This window comes from Pteropus vampyrus, unplaced genomic scaffold (assembly GCF_000151845.1).
Source record: "Pteropus vampyrus isolate Shadow unplaced genomic scaffold, Pvam_2.0 Scaffold155, whole genome shotgun sequence".
In the NCBI taxonomy this organism is placed as follows: domain Eukaryota; kingdom Metazoa; phylum Chordata; class Mammalia; order Chiroptera; family Pteropodidae; genus Pteropus; species Pteropus vampyrus.
In genome coordinates, this window is record NW_011888936.1 from 2,373,423 (window position 1) to 2,389,461 (window position 16,039).

A 16,039-nucleotide genomic window follows, 5' to 3' on the forward strand; every position below is an offset into this window, starting at 1 on the left:
TTTAACATCTTGAATGTTTTTGTAGGGTATAATTACGAAATCAATGCAATAACTGTGATACCTGTGATGTGAAGACTACTACATGTCATGCCAGAAAAGTTTTGGTTTTTATAATTCTCTCTCCCAGTTATAGATCTACTGCATTATATTAGGAAAAAATAGTATTTGATTGGTTTAAAGCAATTGATATGAATTAAGGGCTGTAAATGAAAATATGGTAACTCAATGTAATACTCTGGCCTCTAGGTCAAAAATGCCAAGATTTTCTGAGTAGCCCAAAACTGGATGAAGAAATAGATAGATAGATGCTGCCACCATGTGGTGAAAGAAAAAAATTAAGACCGCTTTGAAAAGACAAAGTCAATACTGAAAATTCTTGGTGGAAAGTTTTATTTTCCTAATCCCCAGTCTCAAAACTCAAGAGACATAGCTAATAAATAGTTACTTAGTTTTCCTTAGTAAACCACTATGGAGTTGTGATAACAGAGAAAGTAGAATGGAATAAACACTGCTAAGAGTCCCTTAAAATAGAGTCAAGAGGCTATTAAGAAAGTGTAGCCTATGCACGTCTTCTGCCTCAGTTCCCAGAGTTGCTATTAAGTTACTAAAGCTGTTGCTGAACTCCGCTCAAAAAATCTTGGAGCCCTAAACAAACTGGAGCACCTGCTGCTGGAACATCTGCTGCCTGGACACATACAGACTTTCTTTCCTTCTTTGTAGTTTTTGCCTCCTTCATTTGCATATTGTAACTAACCAATCTGTTAACCTAGCCAGCAATCTTTTAATATTAAATATTAATATTTACTGTTTACTATTTACTATATACTTATATAAAAATTCTTTGCTGATTTGGCTTTTAATTTAAAAATATTCAGTTTATAGAGCATTAGAGATCTTACTTCTTGGTATATATTATCAGTTCGGCTCAAATAAACTCTTATGAAAAATAAAATAAAAATATTCAGTTTATTTTTTTCTCAATGTTGGGTGAGTTGACCTGTACTAGGTCCTTGACAGAGCACAAGAACCAAACTTTATGGGTGGCTTTAATGTAAAAGTAATTCTATCATGTCAATCATAGTCTCTGAATTTCCAAGATCTTTTATTAAGTAGATAAGAGATTGCTTAATTCTTTTTTTCTAATTGTGATTCAATTGTTTATATTGTTATTAAATTTAGAAAATAGTTTAAGACAGAGGATTGTATTTCAGCTAAGAAGTGATAAACTTTTAAGAAACAAATCTGCATATGGAAGGAGTCTGTGATGGTTAATTTTATATATTAACATTATTTCAGATGTTTCTGTGAGGTTTTTTTTTTTTTTAGATGACATCGACATTTAAATCTCCATGATGTGGAGAGTAATCTGCTTTACTCAGAGTGCACTGACTCAATCAGCTGAAGGCCTTACTAGAATAAAGGCTGACCTCCCTTAGGCAAGAAGGAATGCTGACAGCAAACTATTTTTGGATTTAAACTATAACTTTTCCCTGAATCACCAGCCTGCCAATCTAACTCATCAGATTCTGCACTCATCAAGCCTCCATAATCATGTCAGCCAATTCCTTAAAATAAATCTGTCTATATGTATATAGTATCCTATTGGTTGTTTCTCTGGGAACGCTGACTAACACAGGTTCACGAACAAAACTGTTTCTAAGTTCAAGAGTTATCTGTGCATTAAAAACACTCAGGAATCCTATCTGTTAATTATCTTTTCTTTCCTATCAGTTAAATACTAAAAAGTGTTAGCAAAGTTGAAACAAAGGAATGTTTGGGATACGATGCCAGTCCCTCGAGAGTAGAGAGACTTGCTTTATCACAGAATAAAAATATATCACATACTAATTAATAATTCTGGATTTTAAGCTCTTTTCTTTTTCTTTTTTAGCCCAAAGAAAGAGAAACCACTGTTAGAATCCTTAAATGTTAAAAGTGATTAAGAAAGAGGTGATTTGATATAAACAAGGATGGCAAACTCCTTCAGCCCTCCTCAAAAACAAGAAGTCCTTGAGGGATGCTGAGGCACTATGAGGTGTTGCAGAACCAAGTCTGATAACTTCCTGTCTTGTCCCCAATAAACCTTGTACTGCCACCACCACCACCATCCTGGGCATTTTATAGAAATAACAGAGATTAAATGATTTGCCCAAAGCAGCAAGATTAGTTAGTAGCCAAACTGAGGCCTTGTAACTTTGTCCTTTATTATTTTGACTATAGATGCAAGTTTTTTAAAAATTAAAAGCTATCTTTCTAAATGTGCAATTTATCTGCACGATGTGGCAGGTGAGCAGAAGGAAAAACACCCACAGTACATAGAACCCTGTAGTAGTGTTCGTATAGGCACGTCTGCCTCTCTGGCATTGCTCCCGAGGGCTTCCTCAGTCCTATGAGAGGAAGGAAGCTAAGTCTTTATTTTGCCTATAATACTGGCTCTATATTAATGACACAAGTAGATTCTGTCCAGCACTAATAGTGCAGCAAATTATAGCACTGAAACATAAATTAAATTATAATTATTTTTATCAGAACAATAGCTCTTTTGTAAAAGCTTGAAATAGGACTCGAAATTAATATTTACATGCAACTTTACTAAAAATCACATTTTTCCTTTGAAACAGAAACATGGACAATTCAATGAAATGAATGGATGAACATTATTTTTTCCATTTGACAGAACGGGAAACAATAAATGAGTTGTTCAAGGTCACACAGAAAATGAGAGTGTCAAGAGATCATCCATGATTCTAACTCTATTCAAATTTGAACTCTAGAAAGGCAGACATTATCTCTTGTGTTCACTGCTCCAGCATCCAGTGTAGCATCATGCACATTACTGGGGATGATGCTAGTATCAGGGCACATGCTCTGAACAAGTATTAGGAGAGCTAACTGATCTGATGTAGAGACAAAGTGACTGATGAGTGGATAGTAACTCATTTCATATCACAAACAAGGCTAATCTGTATGAACTGAGAACAAAAAAGAGTTCCAACAACAAAATGTTCAACTGTGGATTACAGGTCAATATCATGCATTTATTTTGTCAATCTTTAAGATGACTTTCCAATTTAACCTCCTTCCCACCACTTATGAAGACTCACAGCAGTCAGCATTCCCTAGTCCTATTTTTCTAACATGGACTTTTACATTTCTATCACAAACCTTGAGGATTTCCTTATAGAAAAATATGGCTCCTCTTGCCACCAGTGATCAAAATCATACAAACCTCTGTCAGTTGTTTCAGTTGGCTTTTGTTTTCACTTAATTCTTCTGCTAGGTTATTCTTTTTAACTTGTAGTTCACAGATTTCCTTTTTTAATGGATCCACTAGTTCGTAGAACCGAATCTTTAAAAAATAATAAGCAGTTTTAAAACCCAAATTACAATAGAAATTTGCTAATTTATAGGACTCTCCATTATCAGTAATAAAAGGAATAAAGGTAATAAAAGTGTTAAGAAGTTTCAGATTATATGCCTGTACAATAAAGTTTTTATTTGTATAAAACTAAGACAAGACAGTCATTAATTGACCTGACTGATACTTTAAGTCTTAATGTTCCAATTCAGTTCTCTCAAGGCTCAGATTATCTATAACTCCCCACCTTTGACAGTCTTTCTTTCTTCTCTTCTATCAATATTCTTCTCTTCATCTCCCACTACTGCTCACTCAACATTATATGCTTGTTATTTCCTAAACACATCAAATGTTCAAGAGTTTTGCTGTTATTGTTTCCTTTGACATTAGATCACTGTCCTCAGGTCTGTGATCTAATGTCACCTTATCAGTCAAGCCCTCCCCGATTCCCCCAACCTGATTTAAAATAGCATCCCCATGTGGCAGCAGTCCCTGTTCGACTCTTGTACTTTTCTCCGCAGCATTTATGACATTCTACATATTTTACTTTCTATTTACTATCTGTGTTGCTCCACTAGCATGAGGCCAGGAACTTCTGTCACTTTGATAAGCTTACATCCTAGGCTCTTGCTGAAGCTCTACTCACTGCTACCACTGCACTGGAAGAGACATTCAGGATGAATCAGGAGGCATCTTTCATATCACTAATTCCATTCAGTTCAGACCTCTCGTTCCTACTCATAATTCTCTTTGGGGAATTTGCCTGCATTAACCTAGTAAAGTGTTCCAACTGACAAGTACCTATAAAACCAAGAAGCCATGAGTAAAATAGGGTAATTAGGGGCTACTTTTTATATAGGGTAATTAGGGACTACTTATTACATAGGGTAATTAGGGACTACTTATTATATAGGATAATTAGGGACTACTTATTATATAGGGTAATTAGGGACTACTTATTATATGGGTAGACAGTCTGAAACACCTTAACATATTGCTGTATTACAAAAGTACCATATTTGTTGAGAGGCAAGCGCTAAGGTTGGTCTCAACATAATACATCTGTGTATAAATAACTCGTTAGCACAATACCTCCTGAGAAAACAAAGGGTATGACAAGGAACACTAACAAGGCAGAGGGCAAACTGAAATAATGGGATACTTGATATCTGCTATGGATAAAACCTCAAGGACAGCACTTAAGATATTTAATTTGTTTTGGACAGCACATGTTGGGTAGAAAAATATTTGTTTAAATAAAAAGCTGAACAAAAAATAACACTCTATTTTGTAGGAAGTCATTAATCTGGAAACCTTATCCATGTGAGAACTAAGAGTAGCAATCACCACTCCAGCAAAATGATAGGTAATATTTATTATGTTTACTATGTCCTAAGGACTGAGCTACGCATTTAACAAACATAATCACAGTTAATCTTCATAATCACTTCAATTGAAAGGCGCTATTATTATTATGAACCCTTTCACAGATGAAAAATTCCAGCCTCTAAAGGTGAAATGGCATCTATATATCATCTTTTTTTTGTTGCTCGTTTGACCTATATATCATAATCCAGCAGTTCTCAAAGAGTGTTCTGGGGACCCTTCGCTCCTCACCCCACCACTCTGAGACCTTTCCAGGGAATTCATAAGATCAAAACTATTTCCCTAGTAATACTTAAATTTTTTGCCTGTTTTGTTCATTCTCTTACTCTTGTTTCCCAGTGGCTACATGATGTGTGACGAGATCATCCTTAACGGCTAATGGAACATACGCTTAAGTATTCTTGTGTTTTAAAAATGTCTCCATTTTAATTTCTAATATGCTAAATATTAATAGATATAGCCCATAAAAACAAAAGCTCTCTGGGGACCACAGGGAGTTTTAGAGTGTAAAGGCATGCTGACACCAAAGGTCAATCCTATGTGTAGATGTGTGTAACCAACTCTATAGTGGAGATCCTGAACTAGACCCACACAGACCTCCCTCATTCGACCCCTTTGTAATCACACGAACTCCCCTCTCCTCTACTATCCCTAACCCCTGGCAACTCCCTATCTGTTGTTTATCTCTATAATATTTCATGTTAAGAATGTTACAAACCACCAGTTTATGATAAAATAATTCATTTCTATAGTCTACGCAGCCATTAACTTTGGAGCTCTATTTATTCCTTGACTTCGGAGATCAGTGGTCAGGACCCTTTAAAATTTGGTGATCTGAACACCATCCGCCATCTTCAGATCAGGGCCATAAAATAATTGGGTACTTCAGAAGTTATGGCTATAACAACATAAATGACAAATTTTAGTCTGAAAACGTATGCAGTTTTTAAAAAAGCGATACAAGACACTTACAGATACATATTCAGGAATAGAAAGCTGATCTTCGGGAAAACCTTTGAGTTTCATATATTGCTCTTCTGTCAACTCAAAGTCACGCAGATTTCGACGAATATCTCCAGCTTTCTCTCTTAGCTGATGATTTGTTTCTTCTAGTTGTTTCTGTCTCAATAAAATAGTTTCCATTTCTTGTTTCATTAGTTCTTGATATTTCCTGTTAGAAGAGAATTTGTGGCAAGCTTCAAAAAATTCTCAAGACTTAATTTTCTGAATCATCTTTTTATGGTAACATGAAACTAGAAAATGAAAAGCTTAAATGGTATATTGACTTTAGCTAAATGCTCATTTACTTAACCAGTTAAACATAAAATGACAATTCTATAATAATTACTAAATGTATAGCCACATAAATTATTAAATAGAGAATATTCTTAAAAAATAATTTCAAAAATTCAAATTATATAATATATTTCTTCTGCCTAAGGTTTAAGTCTTATACATCTGTTTTGGACCCTATTCATTAAAATAATTTCCATTTCTCTTTATCCAGGTACTACAAGTTATAACCCTTTAAAATGGCACCAGTGAACCACCATAAGGTATTCATTCAAACAATGAGGTAATGAAAACAGTAAACTGTACATCACTCTCAAAGAATACATGTTATAATAGACATTGTTATTGTCAGTTGCCTACCCAATGATTTTGAGCTGGAAGGGAACACTTGATTTTTCCCTTCCCTATATCACTCTCACCAACATCAAACACGCTGTTATTTCTCCTATCTTAAAACAAATGAACAAACAATAACGCAACTTTTGATCCCATTTCTCTAACCCCTTTGCTCCTCCTTGGAGGAAAACTTATCAAAAGTTGTCTATACTCACCGTCTCCAACGTTTTTCCTCTTAAACCTATGCCAATCAGGTTTTCACTCCCCTCTCTTCACTGAAATCTCAAGGTCACCAATGACATCCATATTGCTAATGATTAATTCTCAGTTCTTTTCATCTGTAATCAAATTACACTTGACACAACCAATCTCTCCTTCCTTATACACTTTATTTGCTTGGCTTCCAAGACAGCATACTCTCCATTTTTCTCCTATTTTACTGATGGTGCTTTCTCAGTCTTCTTTTCTAGTTTGTCTTAATGCTGGAGTACCTGGTCCTCTCTTCTGTTTATATTCACTGCCTTAGGGAATTTATCCAGTCTCATGACTTAAATGCTGTCTATATTCAAATGACTCCTAGATTGAAATCTCTGGACCAGCCTTTTCATGTACCTCCACATGGATTTCTAATCAGACAACTCTAATTTAACATGTCCAAAATAAACTGCTATTCACTCACAAACCAATTCCACTGTGGTTTTTCACTTAGTTGACTTAGTGATTCCACCCTTTCACTTAGCAATTCCAACCTTTCATTTATTCAGGTCAAAGATGTTAGCACAATCTTTGGCTCTTTTTTTTCTCTTAAACCCCACATCTAATCCGTTAGGGCATCCTATCGGTTTTACCTTCAATATATTCAGAATCCAAGTACTTTTTACCTCTATCAGCTATCAAGAGGATTATCGCAATAGCCTAACTACCCTCTCAGCATCATTCACTAGGATAAATGTCTTAAGCATGAGAATAGCAGCCCTATTATTGAATGCAGTGGTTTTCAAAGTGTTATCCCCGAACCAATAGGAGCATCAGCATCACTTGCAAACCTGGCAGAAATGCAAATTTTCAGGACTCCAACACAAATCAAACCAGAGGAGGAGACCCAACAATCTTTTCTAATAAGACTTCCATGTGGTTCTGATGCATGCTAAAAGTATGAGAGCCACTCATCTAATGTGACAGTGGCTAATAATGTGGTCAGACAATTTTTTAAAATATCAGTTAAATAGTAAGATCTTATAAAGGAAAAAGATATCTGCTTTGCACATTCACCTCTAAAATATAGAAACATTCACTTGCCAAATATTTACATGGGGTCCAGATATTTTTAAACATGGAGGTACTCTGTGTGTGTGTGTGTGTGTGTGTGTGTAAATCATTGTTCATAATTTCAATTTCTTTACAATGGCAGACCTTAAAACATGCTTGAAAAGAAATGTGAGAGGATACTTTTTACGAATTTGTTTAATTTTTGCCCCTAATCTCTAAATCTGTCTTGCTTATACTTAATTTGATTTTTAGTTACTTTTTTATTGAATCTTTCCAAAGAATTCATTAGTTTTCATAAAAATGATGTATCTTTTTTGTACTCATATTTGTTTATATAATTTTAATTAATTTATATAAATATAATAATTACAACTGGCATAGGTATATTGGAGAGTAAACACGATGGACTTTTGATAAGCACATGACCTAGAGAAGGCACTTTAGTTCAATAGGCCATGACAGTCTATCACTATGTTTTTCAAAGCAAATGAAGAAAGGTTAATCTAGACAGCAGTTAAGTGGTGGTCAGCTTATTAGGGAGCTCCCATTGTTGTTTATGCTTCATTTACATCGGCAATGTTTGCTAAATGAATGTTGAATTTTGACTTTTTAAATTTTGTATACTATACCAACTAACCTATTTTTTTGTTAGTCTGGATGTAAAAACTGTTATCATCTTTGGTTTAAAATTTCTCTACTTTAATGCTCGCTTTGGCAGCACAGATACTAAAATTTCTCTATTTTAGCTTATAATTACATGCATGAAAAATAACGGCATTACTTTTAACTGCTAAATTGGTATTGTTCTTTTTAAAGACTTACCTGGTATCCTTTTGCTGAAAAGTCAATTGGTTGTCTAATCTCAATGTCAGGAGCTGCTTCTGGTGAAGTGCATCATTAAGTTTCTCCTCCAATTCTTCAATCTTAATAAAGAGGAAAAGGTAAATTATCTGGCCAATTTTCAAATTTATTATTAAAAAGCTCTTAAAAGAAATAGTCAAAAAATGGATAGAGGTTTTTTTGCAATGGTTGTGTCCACAAACTACAAAGTCCGTTTATAAAATGGTTTTTAAACTGTAGTTTGAAACTGTTGCCTCATAAATGCTTTTTTTACCAGGCCGTCATTAAAACTATTTTTTTCTCCTTAATCCACTCTCACTGAGAAGCCCACTAGCAAATGAGATTTTATGCTGGTGTTTCACCTAGGTAATTATTTCTAGGCCAGATCTTGCATTTGTGCTTTAGATCCATATATCTCACTACATCTTCAATTGACTATTATAAAACATCCAAAATGAAACCAGTCATCAACTTTACCTAATCTTATATTCCTGGCATTACCTTAGTCTCCAAAGCAAAAAAAATCTGAACCATATTTGATATATCTAGTTCTCTCTACTGCTTAGTATGATCAAACACCATTTTGTTTTGTTGAGTTTACTTCATAAATAGCTCTCAAAACTGTAGCATCCTCTTTAATACCCATTGACAAGTCTTCAGGCAGATCTTTATTATTATAACAGTTTAATAACTGTATTATTATAACGGTTTTCTCACTGGTTTCCCCAACTCTAGTTTATAAACCTGCAAACCAATCTTCCTTTATTTTACTTATAAAAAATGCTATCAAAAATTAATTTTCTGAGGTCTAAATCCTCCAGTGGATCCCGTCTTCATAATAAATTTCCAAACTTCGTGGCATAATATACTAGTTTTTCTTTAACTGACCCTTGCCAACCATTTCATTTGCTACTAACTGAAAAGGAAAACACTGTTCCAGCTAAAAGAAGGGCTTACTATTCCCTAAATATGCTGTGCTCTCTTAAGGCTCTATGAACTTGGATTTTGCTCTTAGTCTATTTAGATAATTCTTTATTCTCTGTCAACCCAAGCAATTCTTCTTACTATTTAAAATCAATTAATTTCACAGCCAGTCCTTAATATTTTGCCTCGTCAAATCCCCCCTTTCTACTGGATCATTCCTACCTTTAACTAAACATATTCTGTCTCCCACTAAAATAAGCAACAACGACACTCCCTTGACCACACACTCCTTGGCTGTAGTACCATTTCTCTGCTCACCACTGGAGCAAAACTTCAATGTGGTTTTTGTCCCATATTATTCCAGTAAAACTATTCTTGCCAGTTATAAATCACCTCCACAGTGCCGAGTCCAATAGTTATTTCTGCATATTTACCTACTTGACAGCATAATTTGACAGAATCAACTGCTCCATTCTCTTTTGGCTTCCATGATATTCCTCTTTGGTTTTCCTCCTAACTCAACAAACACACATTCACATGCACACCCACTCCCACACATCTAGTCATGGACTGTCTCCTAAATTCCAATTGACAATTCCATTTAGAACTAACAGGAATCTAAAGTTTAACATGTTCACAACAGAACTTATATTTTACTTCCCAGATCAGTTTACACCCAGCCTTTGATTTCTCAACAAATGGCTCCAGTTAATGAAGCCAAAAACGCAGGCATCGTTCATAAGGAAATAGCCTAGTAACTGTCTACTGTTTCGACCTTATCTGCTCATAGTTTATTACTTCTATGATATTTTGAATGCAAAAATCAGGAAATGTAACTCTAATTGCCCAAAATCTGCCAATGGCTTCTCTAACTGCATATTTTAAAGTTAAGGGTTAAATAAACAATGGTGATGGCCCAAATCCGGTCTATGTCCTGTTTCTGTACAGCCCACAAGCTAAGAATGGGTTTTAAATGTGTAAAGCGGTAAAAAAAAAAAAAAAAAAGAGAAAAATATGTGATAAAGCATATGTGGCCTGGAAAGTACAAAATATTTACTCTTTGGCCCTTCGCAAAAAATTCCTTATCTAAAATAGCCATTGCTAAGTGATGCTATGTCACATGACCTTGAAGATACTTTGTTTAATTGTTTTTTGATCAGGTCTCTCACTTGATGTCATCTCCATAAATAAGGGACTCTGTCATATTCATTGCTATATTACCAGAAATGTCTCAATAAATGCCTTAAATCGACAAATAATAACCACATTCCTTGTAATCACTATTTCACAGATCAAGAATACTGTTACCCCTAGGGCAGAAACTTCTTTATTCAGGTTTACAACCTTTGAAATTTCAACTTCTAAACAAGTCCCTTAACTCAAAGACAATCAAGCTGGGAAGACACACTCCTTCATTTCCCAAGCAATAAGGAACCACAGATCTCTAATGAGAGATCAAAAAAGAGTTTTGGCATTTAAAAACTGATGGGCAAGAAGAGAGAAGAAAAGATTAAAGAAGTGGAGTTAAGGAAGGGGATGCAGACAGCAGGGCATGTAGATGGGGTAAGTGTAAAGCTAACAATTCTCTAATACCAGGATGCTTGGCCCAAGCAGCTACACTTCTGAGTTTTCTCAGTTAGCAAGCAGCCGAATAGGAAGTGGAAATTAATACTTTTAAAAGTCCCTTTGGAGCTATCTGTTCCTGCTCTTAGACACAGAGAAATCAAATCGACAGGGTCAAGACATTCATTGTAATAAACTATAATAAACTGTAATATTAGAAATAAACATCGGCATGGTATTGCTGCCATACTGGTGTAAAAAGATGTTAAAGAGATTCTCATATTTCCTAACTTAAAAAGGCCTTGATGAGTAGAAAGTTACTTGTCTCTTCCAAATAAAGTCTTCCCTTCTTTCCAACATAACTCTGTTGTTATTAGTGACAACAATGTGTCCAATTAAAAACTTACATTTCCCAGCTTCCTACCCCTTGGCAGTGAGGGTGGTCATGCCTTATATTTCTAGTTAATTGTGGTCACTAGCTTGAGCTTCTAAGAAAGCTCTTGAAAAGGGATTGACTCAGACATAATTCTAGAGGTAGACTGGCTATTTGTGATTCTTGAGGTGAAAAGCACACGCTAAAAACAGCTGTGTAGAAGGTTAAAAGGAGCCTAGGTTCCTAATGATATTAAGAAGTAACCATATCAGGTCTAAATTACCTATTTTCAGATTTCTGTTATATCAGAGAAAGAAAATTTTTATTTTGCTTAAGCTACAGTTTCCACATCTGTTACAAGGCAGCCACCATTTTCCAAGTCTCTGGTCTAACAGTTGAATTTAATTCCTGAAACACTGGACAGCAGGTTTGATCTTTTTTTCACATCAGAAATACCTGTTATATTCATGATACTTGACCATTCAGGCCTACTAAATGCTTCCAATGACAGGAAGCTCAGTAACTTAAAAGCAGGCCATTTAAATGTTAATAGAAGGAACAGGTTTATATTCAGCAGAAATCTACCTTTCTTGGGACTTTCCTGGTGCTATATATAGTCTAGTGAGGGAAATTTAGCTTTTGTATGCTAGAATGTGAGATTTTCATCCTTGTATCCCCAAGGCTCAATGCATTGGTAAACTTTGGAGAATGAATGAATGGCTAAAAGACCGGTCTTTCATCAATCCCAAACTTGTACTTTCTCACCTTTTACCATCTCTGAAAGTGGAATGCATTTTACACAACACATAATGGTTTAACTCGGCAGTTTTTAACCTTAGCAATACATGTAATGATCCATCTCATAATCGAGGTGCCTTGCATTTGAAGAATTATGGAAGACTAATTCTTCTACATAGAATTATAATGTTTATTCCATATAATATTTCGTCATATATTTGACAATGAACATCTTGCTTCCAAGGAGTCTCAGACAAAGCAGAACAACCCTAGCCTTCATACAATAGATAAAAAAAAAACCTGTATTTCCAAAAACATTGAGAGAAACTTGGTGGCACACTTAGATAATTATATATATTCTATGAACCAGAAATTTTACTCCTGAGTATTTATGTCAGAGAAACGTCTACAGACGGCCAACGCTGCATGTGGTGGCAAGAAGTTGGAGGCAATCTGCTGTGGGAGTGGATGAATAGATTGATAAGACGAACACAGAGAATTATGTAGAAGTTGGAAGCAAAGAACTAGATAAACACATAGTAATATGAATGATTTTAAAAACAGCACAGAGTAAAAAAAAACTACAAAAGAGATGAAATCTAAAACATGCAATTTACGTTTATGTAAAGGAAAAAAATGATACCAATTTTCAAAAATAAGTATTAAAAAAGGATAATACTTAAAATAGCTGCACAGAGAGAAGGAGGAATGGAGATGAACTATGGGAATAAAAGGAATAAATATACAAATTAAAAAGTGATCTTGCAAGGATCAATAATGGTTATGTGTCATAAACTCAGGATTAATTCAGTCTTCTACATTTGCAGTCCAAGCAGAAAACCACAAAGATAAAAATCAAAACAAAACTGTACTAAGCACTATGAGTACAAAAATAATAATATAGTGCTGAATAAGCTTGGCCACTACTATTATTTATTATACACCAGGCATCTGAGAGCTCATGTGTATTGCTTTAATCCTACCAACAACTCTATTCAGTAAATACTATCATCATTCTTATTTTGTAGGAAATCACGCAATAAAAAGGTAAAGGATTTGCCCCAAAGCACCTGTATCTTAAAGAGTTATGAGGGTTTTTTATTATTATTTTTTTAGGCGAGGCAATCCTTGGTTGACCTCACAGATTGCAAGGACCTTGTCAGTTTACAATCCCTTATTTTTTATTTTTTACGCCTACAGCACCTGGTCTTCCTGGGTGGTCTCCCATCCAAGTACTAAGTAGACGCTACCCTGCTTAGCTTCCGAGATCAGATGGGATCGGGCTTGTTCAGGGTGGCATAGCCGTAGACCTGAGTTATGAGGTTTATATGAGATAACATGTGGAAAGGTCATAGAACAGTGACTGGCACAGGATAAGCATTCAATAAATGTTAGTTATTAATATTAACATAAAATTGCCTAAACTATTTCTTTACTCACCAAGACCTTGGGGTTTAGGACACTGTTTTCCTAGAGGCATGGGCAAGCCACTGGAGTACATTAGTATACACAGGCAAGGGCTAAAACTGTAGGTTGACTTAGCAAGAGAGAAGGTGTAACTAAAATAACAAAATGGAAGGAGGGGGTGATGGGAAGAGGTGGGATTAAGAGCAAAGGTGGAGGGTTCGCTATTGGAAAGAAAAGATTTTCTCGGGACATAGTGTGTTAAGAAGTGTCTCCCAGCTTTCTGAACTCACTATAATTTCTCATAGCTAGTGACTGCTTTACTAGGTCTTACAAAAAATACTGTAAATAACTGTAACTATAAATAACCACACAAAGCAGAAAAACAAGGACTAGGACATTCCTTCTTATGTGACAAACACCACTTGTTAAAGACTATGGCAAATGAATTTATACTTGGTACTATGACACAGTAACAATCAAATTGTAAGACAAATACAATAATTATCAAATAGAAAGATTCCAAAGAAACCAAATTGCCAAAGCAGAGGACTATACAGACTCAATAACATAAGTATGATCTTGATTCTCCTTGTCAAACTAGGGAGAAGGACGGGAATCAAGAGCATCAATGTTGGTTCTCAATGGAGCAGAAAACAACTTGGCTAGAAAAAACAATTTAGAACATATATACCTCACAGATGCTAGATTTAAAAAATTGAGTCTATAGAAGCAATTCATCCCTGCCCACCTTTGTCACTCCTTCTTTCAATACTTTTTGACACACAGAAATATATTCACATGTTCCTTCTAAAAAGTTTTCAAAAACTATGCAAGAACATATAACTTATGTTTATGATAAATGTATCAAGTTCAGATTACAAACATCAAAACTTAATTCTTATTTATCTGTAGCGTGAAGGCAAAAAAGTAAATAGATGACAAAATTTACACCTGATCTTACCTTTGTAAGATAATCTACTTTCAAATTGTCAATCATCATATTTTTCTGGGATAGCTCTATTTTCAGTAACTGAATATTATGAAGTAGTTCTTTACGTTCAATTAGTTGCCTGGTGATTTTAATTTTACCATCTCGCTCTTCTGATGAGGAAATGTCATCCGTAGGAACTGTTGTTTCTAAACTAATATCTTCGGATTCCAGGGAGCTAGAGACGTTCATTTTTTTTGATGCCTTGGCAGTTTTTCGAGACATTATTATTATGGTTCAATTTTCTTCTCCAATTCTATTTCAATTTTCTGTAGTTAAAAAAACATTAATTTAAATGCACACATTCTCTGCGAATAGCATAATGTATGTTAAAGAGATACTAAGGATTCTCTAAATAATTAGGCAATCTGGAGGACCCCAAATCTAAGACAGATTAGTAAATTACTGCTCAGATCAAGCATATTAAACTCACTACATCTGACCATAAACTCAGGCCCTTAGATGATTAAGAAACCCGGTTCCTGCAAGCAGGAATCTTCTTTAAAGGAAACAAAGAAATGTATGAGATAAAGCTCTAAATCACTAGTACCCAGGAATGCTACTAATAAAAGCAGCACATGTTCAAGACTAGAGAAATCACTTCTGACTCGGTCAGGGGAAGGTTATACAAAGACATAACTTTGAGTCTTGAAGGATTTGGAGAAGAGCAGGAAAAAGGAAAATGCATGCAGATGTTAAGGTTAGTATGGAGGTGCCAAAAGTGTAAAACAGAGGAAGATAGCGGTTGTCAGGCTGGGGCAAGTTTTGTGAATTAGTAGTGATTCCCATTTACCGACCCCTCTCCCCTCGCCCAACACAAACACATATACAACCTTAATAATCAACACTGAAGGGCCCTGAATGTCAAAATGTTTGAAATTTATTCTACAGGCAATGAGGCATCACTTAAGATTCTTAAAAAAGGGAAACGACATAAAAACATTTTTTTCGTAGGCTTGCAGATAGCAGAATGAAAACAAGAGGGTAGAAGAGAAAAACTCAAAAATTCTAAATCAAACTTCCTACTCTTTCACAAAAATTTTTAGCATCTCCTGTGTTTTGATACTACACGAGATAACGAATGACTTATGGTATTACAGATACGTTTTTCTAAACTGAACGATGTGTGAAAGGTAAACGATCAGAATTTTAGCTGGATCGGCTTCTCTCCTTTTCAAAAGGAAAACTGTAAGGAAAGGTGAAATTAAAGACAGGCAACATCACCTGGGTTACAAAGGGTCAGAGACTGAGACTATCCACACGGCATAGGATTCCTTGCCCCACGCGGTATGGGAAGGGACAGCCAAGAGCTACCTCGAAAGCTTCAATTACTCCACGTCGAAGAATGATCAGCCGCCACTGTAAGATGCTGAAGGAGCCTCTAAAGAGCAGCTCAGGTTACAGACCCTCAAAAAGAAATCTCAGGCGGGGGACCGTTAGGACCCGTAACCAGGACAACCATTTCTGCGCTAGGAGAAGGACAGTGGAAGCGGCAGCGTAACGACTTCAGATGTTACAGCCCACGCCACCGGATCTCCGCCCGGATCCGCCCCGGCGCGGAAAG

At 35.4% G+C, this 16,039-nt stretch overlaps 1 protein-coding gene and 1 pseudogene across 4 annotated transcripts in view; both read right to left on the reverse strand.

Annotated features, from left to right (window-relative positions):
• Window positions 1-16,023, reverse strand: part of PIBF1 (progesterone immunomodulatory binding factor 1) — a 152,077-nt gene extending 136,054 nt beyond the window's left edge. For 2 of the 4 annotated variants that reach the window (XR_002782643.1, XM_011369781.2), the window contains exons 1-5: window positions 15,700-16,022; window positions 14,449-14,744; window positions 8,465-8,565; window positions 5,717-5,915; window positions 3,230-3,349 (exon numbers count right to left, since the gene is read on the reverse strand). Coding sequence is in view for 3 of the 4 variants with exons in the window: in XM_011369781.2 (XP_011368083.1) it covers window positions 3,230-3,349; window positions 5,717-5,915; window positions 8,465-8,565; window positions 14,449-14,700 (672 nt within the window). In the remaining variant the exon portion in view is untranslated. Of the gene's footprint in view, window positions 1-3,229; window positions 3,350-5,716; window positions 5,916-8,464; window positions 8,566-14,448; window positions 14,745-15,699 lie in introns of all 4 variants that reach the window. The other 2 variants (XM_011369783.2, XM_011369782.2) reach the window with 2 other exon arrangements.
• Window positions 13,272-13,390, reverse strand: LOC111745447 (annotated as a pseudogene).
• Window positions 16,024-16,039: the final 16 nt, after the last annotated feature.